The sequence below is a fragment of the Petaurus breviceps genome, unplaced genomic scaffold (genome assembly GCF_028583685.1).
Source record: "Petaurus breviceps papuanus isolate PSGF00001 unplaced genomic scaffold, PetGlider_PUasm1.0 174, whole genome shotgun sequence".
Taxonomy (NCBI): Eukaryota; Metazoa; Chordata; class Mammalia; order Diprotodontia; family Petauridae; genus Petaurus; species Petaurus breviceps.
In genome coordinates, this window is record NW_027185761.1 from 44,350,671 (window position 1) to 44,370,852 (window position 20,182).

Consider the following 20,182-nt stretch of genomic DNA (forward strand, 5'->3'; position numbering starts at 1 on the left):
AATTATTGTAATTAATAGACTGGCTGCTAAATCACATGTGATTACAGTTTCCCTGTCTACAGCAAACACTTCTGCTGTGTAACTGTCCAAATCCTATAGTAATCACAGCTTCATCAGATTATCAAGGGGGTCCACAACACAAAGAAAGGTTAAGGACCCCTTTTATTTGTGTGTGTGTGTGTTTGTTGTCTCTTCTATAAGACTATAAACTCTTTAGCCGTTGGCATTGTCTCATTCTCTACACTAGGATTCCTAGTGCCTAGTACATATTAGGTACTTTTGAGTTTGGGAAGTTTTTTCAATTAAATTTTTTTCAATGAACAAAAATATTTTTCTCTCCTTACCATTACACACACACACACACACACACACACACACACACACACACACACACTGAAAAGAAAAACAAAACACTTAACAAACATGCATAGTCAGGGGCAGCTAGGTGGTGCAGTGAATAGAGCACTGGCCCTGGAGTCAGGAGGACCAGAGTTCAAATCTGGCCTCAGACATTTAATACTTACTAGCTGTGTTACCTTGGGCAAGTCACTTAACCCCAATTGCCCTCCCCAAAAAAATCTACAACAAACATGCACAGTCAATCAAAACAAATTCTTATACTGGCCATATCCAGGAAAAACCCTGTTTCGGTCTGCACCTTGAGTCCATCCCCTCTCTTTCAGGAGGTAGGTAGCCTTCATCAGCAGCCCTTTGGAATGGCATTTGATCATTGCTTCATTAGAGTTTTAAGTCTTTCAAAGTTGTTTGTTTTTACTTTTAATTTAATAAATATGCATTGGTTGGTTAATTGGTGAACTTGCTTGGGTAACGTCTTTGAGAAGTCTTCAAGATCCTGTAAACCTAGAGTATTTGAGCATCAGCTTCATTATCCGGTACAGCCTAGTCCGAGGCCCACATGGGGACAATGTGGATGGATTGGAGTCATTGCTTGGTATTCGGTGGGGCATCTTTTTTGAACGAAAGTCAAAAGAAAAAGCAAATCTCTGTTTCCTTACCAAACATTCACATTTCCGCTTTCCTGAGAACTTCTGCAACAAAACCAGAAGTGTCAGCCTGGGCCCCTGCTTCCTGTTGCCTTTTCTACTGACCCCAATTGTTGTTAAGAGTCTTGGACTGTCCCACCTCCATCTGGACCTCTGAGTTCTCTCCAGCTGCCTCACATCTGTGCTTCTCTCTGAGAGGTGCATCTTTAAATCTGGCAACCTGGGAAGAGAGACACTCACCAGGCTGGCTCTCGCCCCACCTCACTCCCCATCCCCCACCCCAGACTGCTAGATCAGATTGCTCCTTGGGCAGACCAGGAGACCTGACCTCCACTTGGAATCCCATGTCCCTCCCGGCAGTCCTCCCTTGAAGAGAAGAATCCCTGGGGTAACCATTGTGCTGGACCAGATGGACAGCTTCCAACTACCAAGACTCAGCGCAGGGGTCCTGAAGATACACTTGGGCCAGCTGGGAAGTGGACTCAGGGCCATCGATGTCTGAGGTGGGATTTCACCCAGTGACCAAATTCTCCATCTCTTATCCCTGGAGTGGGACTGGCAAGAGAGGGCAAAGGGGGTCTAGAGAATAAGAAAGAGGAGAAGAGAAATGGGACTTAGTCATCTTTTTTGTGTTTATTTCCTAAACCACAAGGTTTGGGGGCTGTTATCTGCTGCTGCCTGATGCTTGGTATCAGAAACTATTCTGCTTGTCCCTGCATGTTTCAGAAAATGATTCTGCATTTATAGCTATAATTATGATGCTTCCTTTTTGGTAGCGATTTTGCTGCTCTCGGATACAGCTCCCATCATGGAAACTTTCAAATGTAACATAATTGGTGGGGGAAGAGGTTAAAAATAAGTAGAGATGCCCATTTCATTTCTTTAAAGTGTTTTGAAAGCTAATGAATCTACTTGTTTTAGGGGAGAAAACATGCTTGGATTGGGCATTACTTAAAGTGGGCTTTTGTATGGTGGGGAGACAGCTTGTTTTTCAGCTCTTCGTATGATAGTTTTTTTCTATTTCTACCTCCTTATTTACTATAGAAAGGAAATGTTGGAAAAAGTTTTTTTGTCCCTTTTTCATCACTAGACAGTTTCTTCCTTGTCATTCTGTTGTCCTATGTCAAGACCTTAGGAATATTAATCTGTCTGTTGTAATGGGGATAATATTTTTTTTTATCCTATAGAAAGTTGGGAGAACTCAGACTATAAATCCTTAGCTGTGTGATCATGACAAGGTGATCATGTCAGCCTTCCTTGTCTGCCTTTCTTTGTATCTCTAGTGCTTGGCACATAGTGGGCCCTTATTAAATGCTAGTTAATTGACTGACTAAAAAAAATGGGGAGAATAGCACCACCTCCCAGGATTGCTGTGAGGATCAAATGAAGTAACATTCCCGAAGGGTTTTGCAAACCTGCTCTCAATATGCAAATGTTAGCTATTATTCTGTAAAAATTGGATTTCTTACTTTCCAATGCAACAGCTTTTCAGAAAATAGGAACTATATAATCATGTCCCCTTCAAAAATGATTCATCCTCATCTCGAGACAGAAGTGGCCCAAACATGGATTGCTATAGTAGCTAATGTTATATTGTGCTTTGAAGTTTGCAAAGCCTTTTATGTGAATTATCTTATTTAATTCTTGCAACAACATTGTGAGATAGGCCCAGTTCAGAGATGAGGAAACTAGCCTGAAGATGCTTAAGTGACTTGCCCAGGGTCACACAGTTATTATTAAGTGTCAGAGGTAAGATTCAAACCCAGGTTTCCCTGATTCAAGCTCTACCCAAAGTCCCAAGCTGTGAAAATACAACCAACCATATGAAGGGATAGAGCGGTTCATGAAAAGGTCATCTGGGAATATTTCTATGTAAGACAAAGACCTGGTGTGTTACCTTGAAAAACTGTTACCACTGCTCAATGGTTGACTCCAAGGTGACTCTAAATAAATTAGAAGGTAAATCTCCCCATTGCAGGTGACACCCTCACCTGTGCTCTGACCCGCTGTGTAATCTATCCAGGCAAGGAGATACAGGGCTGTTGTGTTCCTGTAAGGTAGTATTAAATTGCTAATATTGTTTCTCCCCAGGTCATCCACGCTGCCTTTCTCAGGCCGTCTCCCAGATTGTCACTTGCCACATTATACTATAGTCATGTTACCCAGTACACTCCAAAAGGTGAATTCATAGTCAGGAAGACATGAGTTTGAATATCTGGGCAAGTCACTGAAGTTCTCTTAGGCTGTTTCCTCATGTCTAAAACTGGGGTTTTGAAAGCAGCTATCTCACACAGTTGTTGTGAGAAACAAATGAAGAAATTTATATAAAGTGTCTTGTCAGCTTTAAAGTGCTATATGAATGTATCTGTTATTATTGGCTTTTGTGTGGCTGTCTACAAGACAAATAGTCATTATGGTACGTGTTTAAGTCATGTGGGAAACGCTATCTTTAAAAACAGATTGCTCTGCTCAGACATAGAAACATACAAATTTCTGATAAAACTTTCTGTTGTTGATGAGATTGTGAATGACTATTTTAATGGCAAAGAAAGACCAGTCTCTAGAGATATCTTTTGAACAGGAAGTGGTTTATTCACCAGACTGGGAGATAATTAGCATGTAATATAGTTTGAAATATTTTATTTACTTTGAAAAGCCCTGTTATTACACTGGTATATGGTAGTTCCAGTGAGGAAATTCCCTCTACCCATGAAGATCAGCACCTAACTTAGTCTTGGAGGCTTGGGGAGTTGCCTGGGATATTCTGAGATTAGGTAATTTGCTGAGTGTCACATATCTTGTATGGCACAGAAAGAGGACTTGAACCTGGTTTTTCTTGACTTAATAGCCAACTGTCTATCTGCTATACCACACTGACTTGTGTTTTATATATCAGAATGCTTTTTTTTGCCTGTTTGGAGGGAAATTGGGGTTAACTAACTTGCCCAAGGTCACACGGCTTGATTTTTTATGTGGGTGTTAAGTGTCTGAGGCCGGAACTGAACTCGGGTCCTCCTGACTCCAGGGACCGGCATCACCTAGCTGCCCCCAGAATGCTTTTTTTCAGTGCTTTCACTAAGGGATCCAGACCCATGCAATTCAGTCCAATTTGTCCATCTGGACCTCCACACCTAACTTGCTGCCTTTTATGTACAATAGTGCCCAACTACCAAAGAGTGTGGGCTTTCATTTTTCCAGTAATCGTCCTAGAACAATAGGTACAGAACTAGAAGGGGCCATAGAGGTTATCTCCTCATTCTACAGATGAGGAAACTGAGGCACACAGAACATAAATGGTTTGCTCAGGGTTATACAGCTAGCAAGCATCTGAGATGGGGGATTTGAACTCAGGTCTTTCTGACACCAAACCCAGCTTCCTTCGATGTTGTCACTGATGATGGAGTCAAGCTGATTTAATCAGGCTCTTGCCTGCTCCGAGACATGCAATAAACATTTATTAAGTGTTTACTATGTGCTAGATACTGCTTTAAGTGCTGGGGATACAAAAAGAGGTAAAAGTTGATCCCTGCCCTCAAGGAGCTTGTGACCAAAATCATGGGTCACAAGTGCAATGACAAGTCTTTAGCCACACACAGACAATAGCAAACGGCTACCCAGAGGGACTGAGCCATGACCTTGGCCTTGTGGAGCTCACATCTACCTGTTTTGCTGGTTTTCTACCCAAAAGAGCAACATTCCACCAAATCAGTCTCAGATCTGACCACACTGGATAACTAGCATTTGCCATCATGGTAAATGAGGGTAATTTGTGTTTCTACATGCTTTTACGATGTTCCTAGACCTTGCCATGTGGGAGGCGACATAACTGATGGTAGATAATAATAAGTAGCCAGCATTCATATGGCACTTTACATGCTATTTTATTTGATCCTCACAAGAGCCCTATGAAGTAGGTGGTATTATTATTCCCATTTTACCAATGAGGAAACCGAGGCTGGGGACAATTGAATGGCTTGCCCAGGATTCCAGCTCAAGTCTCCCTGACTCCACACACTCTGTCCTATGAGTCCACTAGTTGCCTTAAGATAGAGAGCTGGCCTTTGAGGAAGGAGGACCTCGGTTCAAGTCCTGTCCCTCACAGATACCAATGGTTACCCTGGGCAAGTCACTGCCCAGGCAATTCTTTAAGAAGGTAAATTATAGATGAGCTGCTGCTATGCATTCATAGGGGGAGCCTTCTTTCAGGAATATTCCCCACACTGATGAAATTCTAAGTCCATGATCCAAGAAATAGTATTCACTGTGATGTTGACATTGCCTGTCGCACTCCCAATGACCCTTCTATGTTTGCCTTTCTCCACAGATGACGGAAGGCCGACATTGCCAAGTGCACCTCCTTGATGACAGGAAGCTGGAGCTGCTGGTGCAGGTGAGGGGCTCCTCCATTTCTGCTCATTAAAATTCCAGCCTATGGGTTTGTTCAAATGGGCTCCTGGGTCAGCAAGTTCTAATCAGCCTTTGCTCTGGCGCCTTAACGACTTGTTACCCCCCTAAAGAGCATAGGGGCTTTCAGGATTTCAGAGCTAGATGGGCCCTTTCCCTGAAAACCCTCCCCTCTTCCTGATTTTCCTGTTCTTGTGGAGGTCATCACCATTCTCCCAGATGCCCAAGATTCTGACCTTGGGATAACTTCAACTCCTCACTCATCCTCACCCCACACATCTCCTCTGCTGGCAACTCTCATCATTTCTGTTTTCACAAGTTCCCTTTTTTCTGTTTACACAATCTGACCACCCTAGTGCAGACCCTCATCACTTTCTACCTGGACTATTGAAATAGTCTCAATGGCCAAAATGATTTTTTTTTTTGCTTTTTTGGAGGGCAATTGGGGTTAAGTGACTTGCTCAAGGTCACATGGCTAGTTTCTGTGTTAAGTGTCTGAAGCTGAATCTGAACCTAGGTCCTCCTGACTCCAGGGCCGGGGCTAGCCACCCCTCCAAAATGATTTCTAACCATGTCACACACAGCACTCCATCCCACCTCCCACCCTCACTCAGTAAACTTCAGTGGCTCCCGATTCATTACCTTCAGGATCAAATACAAAATCCTCTATTTAGCCTTTAGAGCTCTTCACAACTGGGCCCCTTCCTAACTAACTATTCAGTCTTCTTATCCTTCACTCCCCTCCAGGTAGTCTATAGCAGGGTGTTGTCAAGCTCACATAGAAATGGATCCTTCCTGGCTGCATATTGACTTAGAAAACCACAGATTCACATTATCTGTATTATTTTGTATTTTTATTGATCTTGCTGAATGTTTCCCAGTTACATTTTAATCTGGCTTTGAGGCAGCTCACTGGAATCTGCACCTCTGTTCTACATCCTGGTTATCACTGGACTCCGTGCCGTTCCTCAAACACAGTAATCCAGCTCCAGGCCTTTGCACTGGCATGCTCTCCCTGCTCAGCTCTGCCTCCTGGCTTCCCCAGCTTCCTCCAAGACTCAGCTGAAATCTCCCCTTCTGCAAGAAGCCCTTCCCTCATCCCCCCTACTGTCAGTGCCTCCTTCTCTGAGATTCCCTTCCATTGACACTGTATGTGTGTGCAAGTTGTCATCTTCCACATTTGGAACTTGAGTTCCTCCAGGGCAAAGCCCGTATGCTTGCTTTCCTGTCTTTTCCCACTGTTCATCACAGCACTTAGCATATTTGTTGTTGTTATTCATTCCCATTCAGTGGTATCTGATTCTCTGTGACTCCGTGGACCATAGCATGCTAGTACCCGCCATGGGGTTTTCTTGGCAAGGATACTGGAGTGGCTTCCCATTCCTTCTCCAGGGCATTAAGGCAAGCAGAGGTGAAATGACTTATCCAAGGTCATACCACTAGTAAGTCTCTGCATCCTGTTGTATATAAATGAACTTAATAAATGTTCATTTACGGACTTGAAAAATTCTCCTCTCTATTTGCCTTGCCTCAGTTTCCTCACCTGTAGAATGAGTGAGTTGGTCTAGAGGATCTCTGAGCTCCATTCTACATCAAGATCCTTTGATGCCCAGCCAGTTGCTGTTCAACCTTTGCTTGAAGGTCTTTAATGGGGAGGGGGGGGGGGGGAGTGCACTCCTTCCTGAGGGCTCCTTCCACCCTGCCTTGGGACACATCTCATGGTGGTCACGTTTTTTCCTTACATTCATCCAAACCTGTCTCTTGAAATGTCCATCTTTCATTCCTGCTCTGCTTTCTGGGACCGAGCAGAGTAAGTCAGATCCCACTTTTGTCATGACAACACGCCAACCCTCAATGTCTTCTTTATCTGCCATGTACCCCAGGAGTCTTCTCCTCTCAACACTGAGTCCTCAGTTCCTTCAACCCCTCCTGGCTCAGGTTTTGTACTTTAAGCCAGACCTGGAGCCTTTTTAGCTTGTATTTCTTATGTCTATGTCAGTGTGCCAGGATGCTTGGGCTTCAGTGCTGTAGAGGAATGAATGTGTCTCTCATCCATTGCCTATTTTCACTGAAACAAACACGGTGTTGGGCTAAAGTTCTGCACCTCCCACTTTTTCCCCTCTGACTTCCCATCTTATGCTTCTTCCATTTCCAAGGCTTTCCAGACCCTTAGCTCTTAAGATCCAAGATCATTTGGACCCAAATCCAGGCCCCCTCTCACGTTTTTTGTTTTGTTTTGTTTTTGAGGTGGAAGGGGGTTATCAATGTTTAAGAAAGGAAAACAGATACCAGAAAAAGAATTGCTCATTAAAAAAAAAAATTCTTCTGTGTTATAATACATTTCAAGAAAATGAAGAGCTGGGAATTCAGTTCAGCAAACAGAATGTAAGCTCCCTGAGGGCAGACACTATCTTGTTTTGTTTTTTTTTTTTCTATAGCACAATGCTTTGAACTTTGTAATCACTTAATAAGCACTTGTAGATGGAATTAATTAATGAATAAATGAGATATTGCTAAGAATCTCTATATGCAAAGACTCATGCTAGGTACTAGGGGAGCTATAAAGTTTAGATAAGACATAGTTCTCACCCTCAAGGGCTTTATAGCCAAGTAGAAGAAATAAAATCAATCTATTAATAAGTATAATACAAATTATAATAAGGTAAATTCATTAGAAGGGATTTAACAATCCCCTGGAGAAGGATTAAAGAAGGATCATAGATTTACAACTAGAATAGACATTAGATGTATTCCAACAACCCTTTCATCCTATAGATGAGGAAAGTAAGGCCCACAGAGGCCCAAATAACTTGTCCAAGATTACATAAGTAATTACAGAAGAGCCAGGCTTAATGTGTCATTTCATGGGTTTAAGAAACTCCCAGTAAGAAACCAGACATCCTTGATGGATGAGGGTTAGCTATCTCTCTGCAATTTCTAGTCCTAGAGAGTCACCTGGGGCACTTAGGGGTTAGGTGACCTATCCAGGGTCACACAGCCAGTATAAGTCAGAGAGGCCTTGAAGCCAGGTCTTCCCAACTGCTAGGTGGGCTTTCTTCCCACTAGACTGCACTGCCAGGTACAACTTATCCTCTACTCCATTACATATTTGGGTCCTTCCTCCTAAGAGACCGTAAACTCCTTGAGAGTAGAGAGGCTACTGCAATAGTCCAGGCAAGAAGCAATAAAGACCTTAAATGGGCTGGAGATGGAGCAGTTGAATATTGAGGAGTTGGCAGTTGTAGAAGGGGAGCAAAGGGTCCAAGATGTCTCAGATTTGGAGCTTAGGTGAACAAGAATGTGTGTTCTTGGCATGGCACACACTCACTCTCACACACATACACACATATTCATACACACACATACTCTCACTCACACTCATATACTCACACACACACTCACTCTCATATACATACTCTCATACTCACTCACTCATACACTCACACACTCACTCACTCACTCATACACACTCACACACACTCACTCTCACATACATACTCTCACACTCATACACTCGCACACTCACTCACACACACACTCACTCATACTCACTCTCATATACATACTCTCACATTCACTCACTCATACACTCACACACATACACTCACACTCTCACTCTCACTCACTTACTCATACACTCACACACCCCCCTTGGAGTTTACAGTGAGTCTGTGTAGTTCACACTCCAGCTATTTTTTTTTTTTTGCATCTGATCATTCCTTAATTGAAAGCAGTCATCCACCATGACATGGAAATAGACATAAAGCAGTTATTTTTTTAAAAACTCAAGATCTCTATGATTCCCCTTGGAAAGTTGTAAGAACAAAGTTGTACAGCCAGGAAAAAGACAAGTTTCTACCCCGTAGGCCTACCCCTTTCCCCATCTCATCTCTCTTCTCCCACAGTGGCACCTAGATCAAAAAGGGCAGGTGGGAGACAGCCAAGGGCCAGCAGGAGTTGCTGTCCCAAATCTGGCATTTGCCATCCAGGGAAATCAGGAGGGGCATGTGTGGAGAGGGGAACTGGTGAACTTCTGCGGTGTAGGTGTGTTGAGTTTGGTATGATGACATGATATCCAATTGGAGATACCCAGCTGGCAGACGGAATATGGCCCTGAACTGACAGGACCTCACAGAGCCCCCTTCCTAATGTATGAAGCTTCAGGCTTCCCAGAATGTACCATCAGGAGTGAAAAGTTAGAGAGACCTCTAAGTATTCTTTCAGGATTATTAATCCCTTAGTACTGAGAGTTTAAAGAAAAATTAAAGAACATAGACAGTGAGACCTATTGTAATAGAAAAAATCCTGGTCTGAAAACCTGGCCTAACATTAGGCACATGACCTTGAGTAAATTACCTAAACTTTCTGAGTATTTCTTCTTTGGGAAAAAGAAAACTATTAATGTCTAAATATGTACCTCACATGGTTTATAGAATCATGGAATCTCAGAGTTCTATGGGACCCCAGAAACCATCTGTTCAACGGCTTCTTAACATTTTGGGGATCATGAACCCCTTAGAAGCCTATGGACCTTTTTTCAGAATAATATTTTTAAATGTATTAAAATACTAAAGGATTACAGAGGAAATGAATTATACTGGGATGAAAGGTATAATTTTTGCCCAAGTTCATAGCCCCCACTGAAATCTAACCAAGGACCCGTCATGTGGGGGCCCCAGGATTAAGATCACCTGATCTAGTCCAACCCCATACCTGAAAAAGACTCATTTTTAAGAAATACCCAACAAGTGGTCATCCAGACTTGCCATAGGGGAAGGCGAATGCTTTTCCTCCCAAGGGAACCCATCCTACTTTAGATCAGCACTAACTGTTAGGAAGAACCTAACGTTAAGCCAAAATCTGCCCTCTGCACCCACTATTACTGGTTCCACCCTGTGAAAGCTAGCGAAACAAGTCCAACCCATCTTCCACTTGAAAGCCTTTCAGATATTTTAAGAGAGCTGCCATTCCTCCACCCTGAAAGGCCTTTTCTCCAAGCTAAATATCCCCCATTCCTTTACCAGTCCTCAAGTGGCATGATCTCAAGGCCTTTCATTGTCCTAGTCTCACTCTGTACATTCTCCAGCATATGATTGTCCTTTCAGAAGCCTCAGAAGCATCCAGAACAGAGTATAATACTGTATGTGTAGTCCAGAGTACCCTGGAATTGTCAGCTCTCTAGTGCTATGTACCCCAGTGGACTAGATATGGAGTCAGGAGGACCTGAGTTCAAATCCAGCCTCAGACATTTACTAGTTGTGTGACCCTGGGCAAATGTTCCTATCTGTAAAAGGGAATAATAATAGCACCTCCCTCCCAGGGTTGTGAGGATAAAGTGGAATAATGTTTGTAAAGCACTTTGCAAACCTGAAATTCCTATATAAATGCCAGCCATCATCTTCATCTTCATCATCATCATCCTCATTGTTCATGAAGTCCGAGTCCTGGTTGCCATATCCCAGTATCTAACCACTGGCTCTTCTATCTAAATACCCCTTCTTCCATGATACCAATGATTAGCAATCCCACAAGGGCATTAAAGATACCACTGCCATCAAACACACCCCCCCCCCCGCCCCTACTGCAGGCTCTGGGAGGTGTGATGGGCTGTTTAGTAGATCACCTGAAAATTGTCATGAAAGCACTTTGAAAACCATACAGTGCTAGGCAAGTATAAGGTTGTGTTGTTATTAAGACATCAAAGCATAACCTTGTTGCTAAACACTAACTTGCTGGATTGAATTTGAAGTGTACTGTAGAACAGTATGGTAGAGTGCGGGATGACAACAGGGATTGGGGTTTCCCTGCTATAGGGAACTCCCAGATGGGGAAACTCCATCTCCATCTACCAGTGAAGGTTGGCACCTTCTCTGAAAATCATAGTCTTAGAGCCAGAGGTTCTTAACCTGGGGATCTGAGAAGCCCAGGTTAAGAACCTCTACCTTAGACAATTGCCCAGAGCAGTGAGAGGTTGACTTGCCCAGGGTCACGCAGGGAGTTGATAGGAGAGGCACCGAACCTATGTCTTTGTGGCTTCAAACTGGACTTTGTAGTCCCCTATGTTATTCTCCCCTGTCCATGTGCCATGGTTGGTTGGTTGTTGTCCTTCATTCTCAAAGAGGAACAAAATGACATCACTATGCTTGAGTCAAGTTCCAGTGTGCCCAACATGAGCTCAAGATGTTCTACCACGGGTCCGGAACAAATAGTCCATGGGAACATTCGGGGTGGATTCTCTGCATTTGCACATCTTGCATTTCTTTTGAGCTATTTCAATTCTGCTTTGCTCACAGAGCACAGCACCTTCTCTGATGTGGGCACGCCATGCTGAGCAGTCCTATGCCAGTGTCTCCCACGTCACACCATCATTTCCAAAGTTCTCAAAATTCCAAAGTTCTTCTTCTGACCACCATGGGCACTCTTGCCCTGTGTGAGTTCTCCATAAAATAGTCTTTTTGGCAAGCATACATTTTGCATTTGAACAGTGTGGACAGATACATTGATTCTCTCTAAACCCATTTCCCTATCTATGATCTCTCTCTCTCTCTCTCTCTCTCTCTCTCTCTCTCTCTCTCTCTCTCTCTCCATACACACATGTACACATACACATATATACACACATATATGTATGTTTACATATATAAAATATTTTACTCCTAACCTCCCTAGGTTGTTGTAAGGAATATGCATTGTAAACTATAAAGTATTATATAAAAATGAGTAATTGCCCAAGATTCCATAAATTCACACCTATAAATGTTTGCCCCAGACCTTGGCCTCAATTTCTTGTGGAGAAAGATCGAAACAGATTTAGCCCAAGGAACAAATGGATACAGGGATTAGTTTAATGATAAAACAATAATAATACCAAAAAAGCTTATTTAAACTATTTGGGTTGGAGGAGTTGCAGGTGGAATAAAACCTTCCTTCTAATCAAATCTTTACTTTGACAGCCCAAACTTTTGTCAAGAGAATTGCTGGACCTGGTGGCATCACATTTCAACCTCAAAGAAAAGGAATATTTTGGAATAACATTTATAGATGACACGTAAGTATATTTTGCTGGTGTTTCTTTCACTTTTGCCTGGTGAATGAATGTGCTGTCATTTGTGAGAAACAGGCAAATATTTTCAACCTGAGACTGAGAACATAGAGTGCCTAATGTACATTGCAAGGGGAGTTTTCATTCTGACAGTAGCAAAGGGAGGGAATTGACTGACTGATATCTGATTTTAGGGTGCTGGTGTACATTTTTTAGGAGTTTTTGTAAGGAATTTATAGCTCTCTCCAATTATCTACATACATCTCTGTTTGAATGGAAAGACTGATTTATTCAGGGTTACACCACAGAGGTAAATGAGAGTTTTACATTTTATAAGTTTGTATTGTGACATTAACATTGTCAAATTCAAGAAAAGATAGCATGAATATTCAAAACTAAATGTTTTCAAATTTATCTCTTTTTAAAAAATAGCATCACTTGTATCAATTCCCTGTATCAATCTCAAGTCCCAGCACAGAACTCCTTATGTTCTAAAGATCCCCAACATAGTGAAATTCCTGAGTGTTTAGAGAGGCTTTGGACAACTTCTGACTTTTTGCTACAAAGCTTTTCCTTTTTCAATGTTCTCTTAATTCTTAATTATACCAAGAAGTGAACCTCTTTTTAGTTTTGGAAGCTATCTTTTTTGAAAATAAATCTGTATCTTCATTTTTTGTTTGTTCTTACATTTTCCTCCCATGTCACCTTTCCTATCTTCTACCAGAGAGCCATCCATCATAATAAGGAAGAATAGAAAAAAAGTTTACAAAACCAATCAACACAGTGAAAAGTCTGCCATTCTTCACACTGCTCTGTGCCTGTAGACCCATCTCCACAAAGGATGGGAGAGATAAATAGATGTCTTCTTCAATCACTTCTTTAAGGCCAAGTTAGGACTTTTGTCATTGCCCAACATTTCATTTTGTTTGTTTCATTCCTGTTCTTTCTGTTGATAGGACTCTATCTTAAATAGCTTGTAGTTTCTGTTTACCAACACCCCCTGGTTAGAGACGGTCTTATTTTCATAAGAAGAGCCACCCTAAGCTCAGGGATAGATGGCAGCAGAAGCAGTGGACCTGATTTCCAGGAATATGATAGAACCCATGATAGACTGTCCAGGCACATGTTGAATTTTCAAAATATAAAATGCCAAATCTCAGAATCTGGAGGGTATCCTGGGCAGTCCCCCCCCCAATAAAAGGACTATATTGAAGATTTCCTATTACTCCCTTATTCCCATATTCAGCTGACTAATCCATTTTTTTTTACATTTTAGAGAGATTTCTATATCCTCAGGATCATGCTTGATGAAGTAGCTAATGTCAAATCAAAATAAAGCCTGATCCCAACCCTTCAGAACCTTAAAATCTGAAATGTCAAAGGAAAATCTTAGGTGCCATGAAGTTCAGACAGAAAATTGCCACAAGGTCATTGCTACTCACTGCCTTTGGGTCCCCCACCCCAGAGGAAAGTAGGGGCTACAGTCACAGAGCTACTTTAATAGAGCCATCATTTCATAGAATCCCAGATTTTCAGAACAGAAAGGGCCATCAGCAGCCATCTAGTCCAGCCTGGTCCCTGAAAAAGAATTCCTGTGACAACATACCCAATAAGTTGTCACCCAACAACTGCTTTGGAACTTCCAATGATGGAGAACCCATTATTAACCAAAGCAGCCAATTCTACATTGGGACACCTACAATCAGAACCCATTACTAACCAAAGTGGCCAATTCTACATTGGGACATGTACAGTTGTTAAGTTTTTCCTGACACCAAGTTCAATTTTCTACCTTGGAACTTCTGCCCATTTATTACTATAGTGCTGTAGTCTGAAATAGATCAAATTTAATCCCTGGTCCACAGGATGCTTTCAGATACTTAGCTCTTGGTATCATGTCCCCTATGAATCTCCTTCTCTCTAGGCTAACCATTGCTACCCACTTCCTTTGACTGATCTTCAAATGATTTAGGTTCCCAATCCTTCACTGTCCTGATTGTCCTCCTCAGGACACTCTCTCATTTATCAACCTGTAACACCCCAAATTAAACAGATAAAATAAATATGATCAGACCAGGACAGAGTGCAGGGAGACAGTCAACTCCTTATTCCTTGAAGCTATGCCTCTCTTAATTCAGATCAACATTACAATAGCATTTTTAGATGTCACATCGCACCCATTTTGAGCTCTTTTTCAGACAAACGGTTGCCTAACCATCCCCCTTCATCTGATACTTGGGAAGTTCATTTTTTAAACCCAATTGTAAGGCTTTACATTTATCCCTATTAACTTTCTTCTTATTAGATCCAGAACTTTCTGGGTCCTGATGTCACATAATGTGTGCTAGCCGTCACTTCTAGCTTTGGGTCAATTGTTAAAATTTGATAAGCCTGGCTTCTATTCAAATAATTGATGAAAATGTTTAAAAAAAAAAAAAAAGTACAGGGCTAAGCCCTCTTGGGACATTTGAATGGAATCTCCTGCCAAGCTGACATTGAACCATCACTAACTACTCTTTGTGTCCAGACATTCAACTGGATCCAAATCCTTCTAACGATATTTGTGTGTAGGCCACGTCTCTCTGTCTTTGCCACAAGACTAGCATTATCGTGGTGTAGCATTCCATGCACAAGTATAAATCAAAACCCCTCCATGCCCTCTCATCCTCTAGGATTATTTCCAATCTATTTCCCAAAGTTAAATTTTTTACAGATGATCTGCCCAACATCTGTTTTAGTATCATGAGAACCACCGTAGCATCCAGACCATCCATTGGTTGTCTCTTCTTCGGTGTCTTGCATCAGCAACTTGCTTCCTTTTCCAACTCTCTGTGTCCTCAGTGACACCTTTTATTCCTCTATTCAGGTACAAGTTATCTTTGGAAACATACTCTGTCCACCATGTGCCTTGTCATTTCAATTCTTCTAGGATCATGGTCATAGGATCATAGACTTAAATGCAGAAGTGACCTGGGAGGCCATCCCCCTCCTTTGACACATGAGGAACCTGAAGACTGAAAGCTGTTGAGTGACTTGCCCAAGGTCACACAGCTAGTATGTGTCTGAGACAGGATTTGAACTTAGGTGTTCCCAACTCAATGTCCAACACTCAACCTGTTAAGCCACCTAGTTGATTCCATGATCCATCATCATATAAAGTAATCTACAATCTGTAACCAAATAACATCACCAGGAGAATTTTGGCATTAAGATATGGGTTTTTATAATGGCAAGCAATTTGGAATCTCTGAAAGTGACCCAGGATTTTCCCGAAAGCACTCTGGCCCACATTTCTCCTACCCAGATGGTGGAGACAAAAACTACATATATAAAGACATACTGCACAAGTATAAAGTGAATAAATAAATAAATGACAAATAAATACAAACTTGTCACCTCCAACTAAATTTCTTTGTTATATATTTCAGTCACTTTTCCCAGTTGTGCCTTATGTGTCCTGTCCTTACATGGTACCTGGGAATATAGCATGATCATTTCCAAATGTGGTTACTTCCATTATGGACACAGATGAAAATAGATGGTTATGAAAAGGCAGGCAGATGTGTTCTATTTCAAGACTGCTGGGGTTTTTTCCTTCCTCCCAGTTTCACATAGGAATGCTGTCAGGAGAACCTCACTCATAAAGGCAACAGGATGGAAAAGGAAGAGTCTCAGCCTTGGACCCAGAAGATGTCCTGAGTCTGACAGTTACTAGCTCTCTGTATGATATATTAGATTTCTCTCTCAGAATCCCAGAATTTCAGAACTGAAAAGAACCTTGGTGGCCATCTAGTCCAACCTAAACTTCCCTAAAGAATCCCCTCCAAGATATGCCTGACATGTGGTCCTTCAGCTTCTGCTTAAAGATCTCCATGGCCTCCTGAGGCAAAACATTCCGCTTTCTAGTAGCCTACATGGGTAGATCTCAAGCCTCAAATTTTTCTCTTGGAAGCAACTCTTGGCTTTTGCCTTTGGAATCAAGTAGCTCATGATTCATGACAGTCTTTCAGGTACCATCTGCCTACATACCCTTTTCTTCTTCAGCCTAAGCATCCTTAGTTCCTTCACCAGGTTCTTGTGACCCTGAAATACTTTATGAATGTGGGCTGATTTTTTGTTTTTTTAGTAAGGGGATCCTACACCCTCTCTTGGCTCCTGGAATCTAACCTTGGTCCATGACTTTCTGAGCTGGCTTTTGATCGTTCAGGTCACCATCATCTTCTCTTCTCTCTGGGTTTCCCCCTTGTTGACTTGTTCAATGAAGAGACAGTGTGGTAGAGTAGAGAGAGAAAGCTGGACTTGGAGTAGCAAGGCCCGGGTTCAAGTCTACCTCTGACACATATTGGCTTGTGACCCTAGGAAAGTGACCTTTTAGTGCCCCCAGGTAGCAATCCTGAGACTAGGCATTAGAGATGGATTATCCATCTGTTTAAGTAGGAGTTTTCCTCACCAGAATTCCCAAGTCTAATGAAATCACACATCTAGTCCAAAAGAATGAGAAAAAAACAAGCTTGTTTACTACTGACCCTGATTTTGATTCTTGAATCTGCAACTATGACCATATCTTGGTATTGAAGCCTTCCCCCTCATGTTTCCAGTATTGTAAACCTCACCCTACACTGGCCTTGGCCTTAGAGACCTTTCTTCCTCCTAGCTGGTAGCCCATCTCTAATAGTGAGTAAATTTTTAAAAAATCAATTCTGCCACACCTTTCCCTCTGCCACACCTATGATGACCTGCTCTCATCATAGTTTATCTCCCTGTATATTAAAGACCATTGCTCCTAATTAATCTGATTTAGGCCAACAAGGTAGAAAAATGGGAGAAGGGGAGGATAGATATGAGGGCATCTGGGTGGAGCAGTGGTTAGAGTGCCAGGCCTGAAGTCAGGAAGGCTTGAGTTCAAATATAACCTCAGACACTTACTAGCCATGTGACTATAGGCAAGTCACTAAACCCTGTTTGCTAGGACATTTGTTTGCCTCAGTTCCTCATCTGTAAAATGAGCTGGAGAAGGAAATGACAAACCACTCCAGTATTTCTGACAAGAAAAACCCACGTAGGGTAAAAAAAAAAAAGTTAGGAGGCGGCAAGGTAGCACAGCGAGTAAGAGCACCGGCTCTAGTGTTGGGATGACCTGGAGATCGAATCCCGGGCTCAGACACTTAGCACCCACCCAGAAACACCTGGTCATGTAACCTTGAGCAAGTTACTTAACCCTAATTGCTTAAAAAAATAAAAAGTTAGACACAACTGAAAACGACTGAACAACCAGGATAGCTATTTGAAGGGCCTTGAAAGCTACCCAGAGGAGTCTGGGAAATAGCCATGAAATGATAGTGAGCAGTATGTCAAGGATACACAAAGCAGTGTATCCTGAAGTGGTACTTTGAGTGGCCTAGATGAGGAGGTCAGAGGGGAGGGTGATCCAGGAGGGCTGACGTGGTCGGGATGGCATCAAGCAGGAGATAGATTTTGGAAAGGGACTGGAAGGATGAGTAAGATCGGTATTGACCAAGAACAAAGAAACTGGAGTCAGGACAAGAAGAATAGACAACATGAGCTGGAGACAGACATAAAATGGGCACAGGATGTTTGTGGGACAATGAGGAGGACGGGGTCTAAGACGGGGCTAGTAGGTTAAATGAGAGTTGGACTCAGTGGCCTCGAAAATCCTTGCAGCTCTCTCTAATTGCTGTGATCTGTGATCTGGAAATAAGTTTAGTTCAGTGGATTGTAGGGGGGCAGGGAGAAGTTGAATGGAGAGAAGATATTTGGAGAGCCTTGAGCGCAGAGCAAAGGAGGTATAGTAGGAATCCGAGAGCCAGGGGACGTTTTTGAGCAAAAGAGTGAAAAGTGTCTTCAGGTGAGTTTCATTTATAAGTGACATGGAAGAAGAATGGAGAATGGGAAGGCTGGAGACTGAGAGGCTGTTTAATCAAATGCCAGGTGAACAGCAGTCCCCTTAGATACTGTGTACATATACATTACACCATTCAGACTTCAAGACCTCTTCAAAAAGAAAAACATAAATGAATTCCTTCAATAAAATGGACACTTTGCTTTCCTTCTTGTGCATCATGGAATTTATTTCATAAAACTCTTTTACTGGGGAAAATTCCATGTACACAGCACAGCCTTCCACAACCCCCTCCTTAACATAACAAAACTTGAATTTGGCTATAATGGCTGAAATCCACAGCTATTTCAGGAAGGTTTTCAGCCAGAAGTCTTTGAGAAACAGACTATATCTTTCCACCAAATTACAATAATAATAATTCTTTTCCACATGACCAGGTGAAGGTAAAGGCTTCCCCAAAGCTGTCACCTGGTTGGGAGGGTAGCCTCTCTCACTTACTGGTGTTTATTTCCAGAAGAAGTGGGTTTGTGTGATTGGCAGTTCCCACCTTTCTGCAGACCATGCCTGGAAAATTGCTTCTTTCAAGGGTGTCTCCTTGGAATGTTTTGGTCAGCAGCCTAGTACTTTCCTTTTGCCTTGTAAATATTTTTAGTAAGTATTTTCTCTTGGCATTTCTTTCCCATAAAACAACTGAGCCTAATCCTTCCCAGACTACTACTGTTCCAGTACAGATGACACATCAGACACTTATAGTTGTTGGGGTTTTTTTTAGACCAGAAAAACTAAACTTATAGTACAGTGGGTATCTAGTTAATGAAAATGGTTTGCTTTTGGGCTTACAGAGCAAGACTAGAAGTACAGGGAGGTGCTATGATTTCAGGAGCATGAGAGAAGTCCAAGTATGAGAACTCCCTCCACCAATGTAATCATTTAAGCAGCTAGATAGTATAGTGGATAGAGGGCCGGACCTGGAATCAGAAAGACCTCAGTTCAAGCTCTGCCTCTAACATTTACTAGCTGTGTGACCCTGGGCAAATCATTTAATCTCTGTCTGCCTCAGTTTCCTGATCTGTAAAATGAGGCTGATAGTAGGATTTACCTTTCCAGGACTGTTGTGAGGATCAAATGAGATAATATCTGTAAAGCTCATCATAAATTTTAAAGTACTATATAACTGCTAACCATTATTATTATTATTATTATTATTATTATTATTAATTACATAAGACCTTAGGGTCAGTCAGTAAATCAATAAGCATTTTTTTAAGTGCCTACTATGTATGAAACACTGTGTCTGATCCTGCTGAACAAAAAGAACAAGATCTTGCAAGACAAAAAAGGAAATATTGGCTGCTCTCAAATAGCTAATATTCTCTGGGGGCAGACACCATGTATATAGGTATAATCATAGACCAAATAAATGCAAGCTGATCAGGGAGGGGCTGGTACCAACAGCTAGGGGGAATCAGGAAAGACCTCTTGTGGGAGGTGGCATTGGATCTGAGCTTTCAAGAAAACTAGGAAATCTTGGAAGCAGAGGTGAGGAGGGAATGTAGTGTATTCCAAGCTTGGGAGACAGGGCACAGACAGGGAAGAAAAGCAAGGTCAAAATAACTGGACTAGACAGCATATAAGAGGAATGATAAATAATGAGGCTGGAAAAGTAGATTGGAGCCAGTCTCTAAAGAGTTTGTAAGTGCCAAGCAGAAGAATTTTTATTTAATTCTAGAGTTAATAGGGAATCATGGGAGTTCATGAGTAGAGGAGTGATATGGTCAGCCCTATCCCTGATTTTGGCAGCAGAGTAGAAAATGGATCGGAGTAGAAGGAGATTTAAGGGAGATGGAAGACCAGTTCAAAGGCCATTGCGGT

General features: G+C 42.0%; 1 protein-coding gene across 9 annotated transcripts in view; it reads left to right on the forward strand.

Annotated features, from left to right (window-relative positions):
• The window catches only part of FRMD4B (FERM domain containing 4B), a 353,851-nt gene that overhangs the window by 193,815 nt on the left and 139,854 nt on the right, over nucleotides 1-20,182 (forward strand). For 8 of the 9 annotated variants that reach the window (XM_069084137.1, XM_069084138.1, XM_069084139.1 and 5 more), the window contains 2 exons: nucleotides 5,329-5,394; nucleotides 12,362-12,456. In XM_069084137.1, coding sequence (XP_068940238.1) covers nucleotides 5,329-5,394; nucleotides 12,362-12,456 — 161 coding nt within the window. Of the gene's footprint in view, nucleotides 1-1,141; nucleotides 1,508-5,328; nucleotides 5,395-12,361; nucleotides 12,457-20,182 lie in introns of those variants that run through there. The other variant, XM_069084136.1, reaches the window with a different exon arrangement.